The sequence below is a fragment of the Diabrotica undecimpunctata genome, chromosome 4 (genome assembly GCF_040954645.1).
Source record: "Diabrotica undecimpunctata isolate CICGRU chromosome 4, icDiaUnde3, whole genome shotgun sequence".
In the NCBI taxonomy this organism is placed as follows: Eukaryota; Metazoa; Arthropoda; class Insecta; order Coleoptera; family Chrysomelidae; genus Diabrotica; species Diabrotica undecimpunctata.
Genome location: NC_092806.1, coordinates 160,602,411 through 160,611,495, shown reverse-complemented (window position 1 = coordinate 160,611,495; position 9,085 = coordinate 160,602,411). Strand labels below are relative to the sequence as shown.

The 9,085-nt window shown below is 35.1% G+C and overlaps 1 protein-coding gene across 1 annotated transcript in view; it reads right to left on the bottom strand.

The window, feature by feature from the left end:
• Positions 1 to 324: 324 nt before the first annotated feature.
• HERC2 (E3 ubiquitin-protein ligase HERC2) overlaps positions 325 to 9,085 on the bottom strand; it is a 77,298-nt gene continuing 68,537 nt past the window's right edge. Inside the window, exons 48-52 of the mRNA XM_072530828.1 lie at positions 6,763 to 7,014; positions 4,578 to 4,637; positions 4,361 to 4,524; positions 1,092 to 1,336; positions 325 to 1,023 (exon numbers count right to left, since the gene is read on the bottom strand). Of these exons, the coding sequence (XP_072386929.1) occupies positions 874 to 1,023; positions 1,092 to 1,336; positions 4,361 to 4,524; positions 4,578 to 4,637; positions 6,763 to 7,014 (871 nt within the window). The 3' untranslated portion in view covers positions 325 to 873. The remainder of the gene's footprint in view (positions 1,024 to 1,091; positions 1,337 to 4,360; positions 4,525 to 4,577; positions 4,638 to 6,762; positions 7,015 to 9,085) is intronic.

Genomic DNA, 9,085 nt, shown 5'->3' with positions numbered 1-9,085 from the left:
ATGTGTGGCAGCCTTCAAGGATCTTCTGTGGTGATGGGACTGTTGAATACTTGGGATATTGAGGGAGAAGAATTGTGAAACTTTATTATTTTATGATCTAACTATAGAAAAATAGCATTTTCTGTAACTAATACTAAAAAGGATAGGAAAACATAAAGGATACAAAAGGACTAGGTAAAACAAAACTGAAAAATCTTAGCCGATGCACTAGAATCACAGCTAAGAGCCTCTTCATCACTGTTTCAACATAACTATTGCCAATTTGCCCTGTCTTTCATTCCTGTCAAAACCTACAAGAAAATATACACAACAATCTTTATCTATATCAATTTATTAGATGATGACTAGTACAATAATTACATATATAAAATGAAATACATTTATATTTATAACAGAAAAAGTAATGCAGATACCTATAGTATGTGCAGTGATCCAAAATGTGGGATCTACAGCAAATTCGTGAATGTAGCAAAATATGCAATCGCTTTATTGATTTAGTGAGTAAAAAATATCAATTGACAATGATTAAATTCGAGGGGAATGTCAACATAATCTATAGAGATTCAATAACAGTAAAAATAATTTATATATAATACAATAGAGGTCAAATTTATAAATAATATGTATTTTTAGGAAATAATACTTTATTTTAAAACAAATAAAGACGGTGCTGCGAACATAAACGATTAATAACTGAAAAGCTTCGTTCGCGCAGTGACCGATGACGTATGACAAGTGGCGCAGGTGCTAATTAGTGACGTTTACAACGTCGAAACTCATATAAAACCAAAAACAACATTGATTTGTCTCGAAACGCAAGCAGATAAACATAAAATACATTTATTATTAATAAAATTGGACGGTAAATACAATTCAGTGACTGCTGTCCATCTCTGGGTCACTTTCCGCATCCGAACTTGAACTCACAGCCAAGTCGCCTGTCATCGCAACGCGTGCGTACTCGTCCTTGTCGATTGACTTACAGAAGTGGATAGCGTACTTTAATTTTTGATGCAAAATAGGCTAAAACAGAACAACAGAAACATAGTTAGACATTAGAATTTGTCATATAGTACTGAATTAAACGTTACCTTGCATGAATATCTAGGCATTTTAAGCAAAAAGAAGCATGTGTAACTTTCGGGTAGGAAGTTGTCGGGAGGCGTATACTTGTCGAGGATTTGTATCACGAAATCTCTGCCTCTGAAATCTGCGATTGTTCTAGGAAGACGCGTTCTACCCCAAACGAAGCGTAAAAATAGAGATCGTTCCTGGTTCGTGAATTCTTCCATCACTTCCCAGAACCACTGGATCAGCGGAGCGCTGCTGTCGATTCCTAAAATAAAAAAAAAATTATATTTTTTAAACAAACCAACAAAAAATGCATCAGGCAGGACAGAATCGAGCCAGTGACCTTCGATTACAAGATTAATGAGAATGACATTAATGTCATTTCATATAGTCTGTCGGCTGGTTCTATGCACATGTAAGCCATTACACCGAGGAACAGAAAATGTGTTATTTTATAAAAACTCTAGCTTTTTATTATTTCGAAAAACTGCTTATTTTTTTAAGAGAAAGGTAAAAAGCATTTATGTCTTTGAAAGATGACATTTTCGCAAAGCAGTCAAATAGATTTTTTTCCTGTAATTAGTAAGAGATGCGTGGTGGGAAAGAATCTTCTTAAATGGAATAGTACAAAGAAAAAGTTAACAAATAGAAACGTTTTTATTATAACAATAATACCTGGTTACATATGAACTACTTGTTGGCATACTTGTCATGCACAGGTATTGCCAACCCTTAACACTAAACCGATCCAATATAGAGTTAGAGATCTAGTAATACAAAAAAACAATAAAATTGTATCGTAAATGTCAAACATCTCAGAATAATGAACTATAACAAATTTTAATACAGCTATCAAGGGTAGACTAGTATTGACAAGTAAAAAAATCACTTATAAGATACCTTTTTGTTGTTTTTTCAGTTGTTTTTTGTATAAACTAATTTTGGAGTCAAAAATATGTATTTGAATTGGCAGTTTATTAGCACTCCGCACCAATCGTGTAGTTGGTAGATTGATACCATAATTAGTGTGGTGAAATGACACTGAAAAGATTTCCGATTGTCTGTTGTTTCTACTGTGTAAGGCTAATGAGTGATAACAATTGAGGATAATCTATAATAGCATCAATGACTTTGTGCAGGAAACATTAACAATGTCCTCCTTGACTCAAGTGTTGGTAAATCAATACTGTCTCTTACCCACTGATAGTCATATTCCTCTCTCTGGTATCCACTCTAAAAAGCTGCTATCCTCAAAAATTTATTTTGGACCCTTTCGATCTGTTCAATAAACAGTTGCATGATGGGTTGCATACAACTTGCATACAAGATGAGTTGCATACAACTGATCAGTACTCTAGAATGGACCTAACCACAATAGAGTCTTCTACATGTGAACAAAGATGCACATCTACAGAGGTGCGTTGGATAAATCACAGTACTTTCATCGACCTGTTCGTTACTTGATTGATGTGGCTTCAGAATGACAGGTTGGTGTCTAACCAGATTCCCAAGTCTGATACTTCATTTTTAGAGGCCAATGGCAAGTTATTTATACAGTAAACAAATAATGTAATTGGTTTCTTGGCCTTCAAAATGTCATTTTATGAAATTTGTTATCTTAAGCGACATTTTGTTTAAACTTCACCAATCATAAAACGATTTAAGATCTTCCTGTAATAGAACAGCATCAATTCAGGATTGAATTTTTCTAAACAGTTTTACATCGTCAACAAACATAAACAATTTTTGATTTTTTGTACTAAATCGACCAGAGACAAGCAAAAGAGACCAGAGACATGAGGTATCATTCCCCAAGTTAACTGTCTGCACTAATAAATTCCGAAATCCATTGAAAAAGGGAATCCACATTACCCAAAGATTTTAGTTTTTGTAAGAAGACCCCATGATTGCGCCAATCAAATGCTTTGGAAAAGTCAATATAGTCAACCTAACCCTACTAATAAATTCCGAAATTCATAGATTGGCATCTGTTCGACCTCCCTTTCATAAAGCCAAATTGTTCAGATTAAAAATGGAGTTTTAGAGACATTTGTATTTTTACTAACCAAACAATCAAGCAACTTGGGCAGCTTTGACTGATTACAGACAGTTCGATAGTTTGATATATAGTTCCTTGCACCTGATTTAAAAATCGGCTTTAAAAAGCTTTTCTTTCAGAGACTGGGAAAGCTACCAGTACAAGCGATCTGTTAAAAATAAACAAAATTGGTTTTGTAAGTACACATAAGCATTTTTTCAGAAAACAAGCCGGGATTTGGAGAGCCAAATTGATTTTTAAGTGTTGTGGAATTCAGTTCATTCAGTTTGATTGAACTTCTGAGGAGCTTACAATATTTTACCAAATGATGTTTTCACTTGTTGAATCTCAGTCATTGTTGTCATTATTATCAGATGAGTCAAAATATTGAAATACTGTAACCGGAATTTGTTCAGAGTGAGAAATCGATGGAACTGTGCGTTATTTTCTTGTCTATACCCTTTGTGGTGACCAATCAAAAATAATATGTAGTTACAAGCCGTTGGTATTTGAAAAAAGGTTCTCAAAATGATATTTGGCCCTCAAAGAGACGAAATCTCAAGAGATTGGAGAAGACACCGCAATGCTGATTGGTGACTGTATGGTGGTGAAAACATAATCAGAAATATAAAAGCTAACCGGATAAAATGGACAGGTCATGTGGTAAGATCAGAGGACAATACAGTATTAAACAAAGTATTTTTTGAGAGACCAGATGATGGAGGATAAGTAGGAAAAGATAGAAGGATGGTGTGAAAGCAGATTTTTCTATGTTTGGGGTGCAATGATGAGAAAAGAACAAACTCAGCGTAAGATTCTGATACTCTAAAATATTCAAAATAAATAGTGATCTATAACTATTATACAAATAAACTTGCTGTCATTAGTGGTTAACATTCAACTAATAATATGCGCCATAAGTAGAACACAATGGCATCAAAACGTTGTGTATTGGATTTAACTTACATTAAAAAATGTTTTATACAAAATGTATTATTATTTTTTATATATTATCATCTACAAAATAAAATTATATTACGAAGATTTTTGATTAAAAAAAGTTCACCATACACTGGAACCTTAAATATATAGATTATAGTGTATATTTATTCGTAGTATTCCCATATTTTATCACCCATCGATGATAACGTAACGTCTTCCAATAAACGACTTTTTGTCGTTATAAAAAACCAAATAATCGCTATTTTTGCATATTGTTATTTACAAACAAAATATTTACATACAACTCACCTTTATATGTAGCTACTGACTTAAGAAGTGTTAACGGTATATCAGGTGATCCGCAGACCATGGTTTCCAGTTCGTATCCACTAAAAAGTGACAGCAATGGAACCGGAACTACCCGCGACATACCGTCCCTCACAGCTTTTACTTGTTCGTCAAATTCGTGCAATCTTAAAAAAGTACAATTAGAACTAATCTTGTTTGGAATAGAATACAAACTTACCTGAAATTTAAGGCAAGCCTGACGTACTCCAGTCGATTTTCGAATGTTATCCTCTTGTATCTGTGAAAAAACAAACGAAGTAACGTTATTCTTGATGAAAAGTCAGTTTTAAAATAAACATTTTTACATCAATGATTGTTGAGAATAAGCTTTTAAAAAAGAGTTAGCGGAATTAAAAATCAATACAATTATAAAAGGCAAAGAAAAAGTTATCGACGCTGTGAAAAAGGTTTAATCGTTAAAGCAAGCCTTACTATAGATTTATTATATATCGTTATAAGGCATTATTTTCAAGATGGAAACAATATTGAAGGGCAATCCGGACCTCTAACGGCTTCTCAAAATTAGAATCGATGAAGTCACCAAGAGACGAAAAGATTCAATGTTTTACTGGAACCCTCTAGCTGTACACTTAAGTATTAGAATCGGTCTCTTTTATATAATTAAAAAACAATTGTACAAATAAATAAATCAATAAATAAATAGTGAATGTTTAATTTTCCTTACAAAATATAAAATGGTGGTGTGATCAAACCAGAGTGTAAAATTATTCGGTTGATCAGCAAATGTTTTACTCTTAAATTAAACAGATTTTTGAGAATGGAAGATGCTGGAGAGCTCCAATAAGTATTATTCATCATCATCATATAACGGGGGTCCTACGGCGATTGCCGCTTCCCGCATTTCAGCCTCCATCTTTTCCTATCTCTCCAATCTCCCTCTTCTAAGCCTCTAGATTGCATTGTTTTTGTAATTTCTCTTCTCCAGGAATTTGGTGGTCTTCCCCTTTTCCTTCTTTCTGGCGGAACATACATTAAGGCTTTCTTTGGCCACCGCTCCTCCTCCATTCTCATCACGTGACCATACCATTGTAATTGCCTTCCTTGTATTCTATCTGAAAGAGTATCTCTAATTCCTGTACGTTTTCGTATTTCCTCATTCCTGATTCTTTCCATTCTCGATACTCGACATGACCTTCTAAGATAATCCATTTCCACAACGTCTACTTTATCTCGTTCATTCTTTGTCATCGTCCAACATTCGGCACCATATGTGGTAATTGGTTCTACAATTGCTCTGTATACGCGAAGTTTGGTATGCATCTTTATTTTATTAGACCACAGTAATGAATTCAGTATTCGGATGCATTTTTTCCCTTGGGTTATTCGGTTTTGTACATCTATCTTAACTCTGCCATCTGCTGATATGATGCTTCCTAGATATTTATACTGGTTGCAGCCTTTTATGACTGCGTTTTCAAGCCTCAGATCTGTGGTATTTCCTCCAATTTTTAAATATTCTGTTTTGCTTATGTTTACAGTAAGCCCCCATTTGGCATATTCCTCAAATAATTTTCGATTCATATAATTTATATCTTCCTCATCGGTTGCAACCACCACCTGATCATCTACAAACAACAATGTATACAGAGTTTCTTGTCCCACTGCGATGCCCATAAATCTACATTTATTTCTCCAATTCCTCAATGCTTCTTGGACGTATATTGTAAAGAGTGTCGGTGACAAACAGCATCCTTGCTTTAGGCCTTTAGTGACTTTAAATTCATTTGAGGTTCTGGTTTTTACACAACTAACTGCATTTTCGTACAATTTATATATCGCTCGGATATACGTCGAATCCAATCCGGACCTTTCGAGGACCTCAAACATTTTCTTTAACGGGACACTATCATATGCTTTCTCAAGGTCTATAAATACCAAATGGGTCTCTCTACTTCTTTCGACACGCTTTTCAATTATTTGTCGTAGAATAAATATATTATCAAGGCAGGATCTCCCGGTACGAAAGCCGCTTTGTTCTTCAATATCTTGTATCTGTCTTTCAACCCTCTTCTTTAATATTCTGCCGTACAACCGGCCCACAGAGCTCGTCACACTAATACCTCTATAATTGGAACAGGCTCTTTTATTCCCTCTCTTATATCTGGAGCTTATATAAGATTTATTCCAATCTTTAGGAATTTCCTGGTCTCCACACATACATTTATTGAAAAGGTCTACTAGTAGTATTATTAAAAGATAAGTAATTGTAGCAAAACAGTCAACTTGAAAGAATATGGATTTTTGTGGAAGAAGACGCTTAAAAAACCTTTATCACGCTTGAAGTTAGAAACCTTTCCAGTTTTATATTTTTTAACCTGTAGTTTAACGAAAATATCACTTACCTAGTACTCAAATGTACATCAGTTCCACACGAAGACGGAGTCGAAAACGGCATCTCCAAGTTTTGAAACAGAGGCTCCTCCGGAGCCATATCCCTAATACATAACAATCCTGGTACATAGTCTCTATCTATTTCAGTCAAGTCAGCGGGCGTCAACTCTATTCCCGCTAATTGTTTCCAAACTGGTTCGGCTAGGTTTAAGCTCAAAGGTGATCCCGTTCTTATCGCAATGCCCATTAGAACGCCAAGAAACCTGAAATCATGTCCGCGTTTGTTTATTTAAGCGATTAATATCAGAGTCTCTTATGTGATACAAAGATTCTTCATTTGAAAATACCTATACCTTTTAAAAGCCTATTTATGTTCTATAACCATATAATACGTGCTTTAAAATCTTCAAAACACCAAAAATCCTGGTGACATGGGCGCCCATAGGGGGGGGGGGGCAAGAGGGGGCAGTTGCCCCCCCTATCATTAGTAATATTATTTAAAAAATCAGTATGTATGTAAGTATATTTGTATGTATAAAGTCATACCATAAAATATGTTGTTAATAATTTTTTGTTTAAGATTACTTTTACTTTTCTGGTATTTCTTTACTGTTTGTAAATCATGTTTATATTTTTGCATTTTTGCAATCGGCTATTTTAGTTTTTATTAAGTTGTATGGATCAAAATAAAAATTTGAGTTGACTTGCCCCTCCCCCTGGATTTTGATATATGGGCGCCCATGCCTGGTGAATCTATAAAGTTGCCTTGCCAAAACCAGGGAAGGATCCAGAGAATCCTAGTTTCTACAGAAAGCCTTTATCCTGTGTAACTTTTCCAATGAGTATCCAATGAGTAATCCTGTGTGTATATGACATTAGGCAGCAGTAATGTCATTACTGGATTAAGGCTGGGGGAAGTAAAAATCCTGTAGGCTTAATTCCAGATACTCACAGGCGACACTCACATCATGAGTTAAGCGGCTGTGATACTGCGATCTTAGGGCACTCTTTTGTCCTGGAGTTTGAGAAATCGGCTTCGAAGGCGGAGGAACTAAGACTTTTAGTGAACGGCATAAGGATGCAGAAGGCAAGGAGAAACCACTGCATTAAAGACTTCTTGTAAGTATCTCTAGTACAATTATCATGGTGATAAAAAACTTTAAGATTCCGACTACTGATCATGAAAATCGGAATTCAAGATCCGGCAGGGAAGGTAAATCTAGCTCAAACCGTGAGGCCTTCCAGGTCGTTATCAAGAGAAATCCTCACGAATCAAACTACATTCTAGATGATGGATCTCTAAGAGTATTGCGAACAGCCATAAAGATAGGTACATGGAACGTTAGAACAATGTACGAGGCGGGAAAAATCTATAATGCCATTCAAGAAATGGAAAGACTCTCGATTAATATTATGGGAATAAGCGAAATGCGCTGGACAGATACGGGATACCGAGTTATCAAAGATCACAAAATATTTTACTCAGGAAATCTTAAGAACGAACATATAAATGGAGTGGGCCTAATTATGAATAATAAAATCGCCAATTGTGTCAGTCACTTTGTACCTGTATCAGAAAGGATGCTCTTAGTTCAGCTAAACACAACTCCCATAAAAACAAACATTATTCAAGTATACGCTCCTACAGCGGACGCCCCAGAAGAAATCATAGAAGAATTTTACAATGACCTTACTAATATTGTCAAAAGGATTCGGAAAAACGAAATAATACTAATAATGGGAGACTTTAATGCCAAAGTTGGCAAAGGACAAAGTGGAAATTTAGTGGGATCCTTTGGTCTAGGGGAACGTAATGAACGCGGAGACCGTTTGATTGAATTTGCAACTGAAGAACAGCTCGTAGTGACAAACACCTTTTATGATCTTCCTCCAAGACGACTATATACGTGGAAATCTCCCCAGGATACTCCAGATCACACAGTACGAAATCAAATAGACTATATTCTTATTAACAAACGATTTAGAAACTCTATAACATCTGTTAAAGCGTACCCGGGATCCGACATAAATTCGGACCACAATCCACTTATCGCCAAAATGAAACTTAGTTTAAAGAAAGTTCAAAGACCAAAAATTATGAAGTACGATATTAACCAACTGAAAAATAAAACAGTAAAGGAAAAGGTACAAAAACGCCTAAAAGAAAAAACGTGGGCTCGTACAGAAAAACCATGGGCCCGTACAGAAACAGATAACACAGATGTAGAACTAGAAAATTTGCACAAAGTAAGTCAAGAAATAACAGAGAAATACTTAAAACCTGAAAGAACAAATAAAAAGGAATGGATGACGGAGGAGATTCTATGTATGATG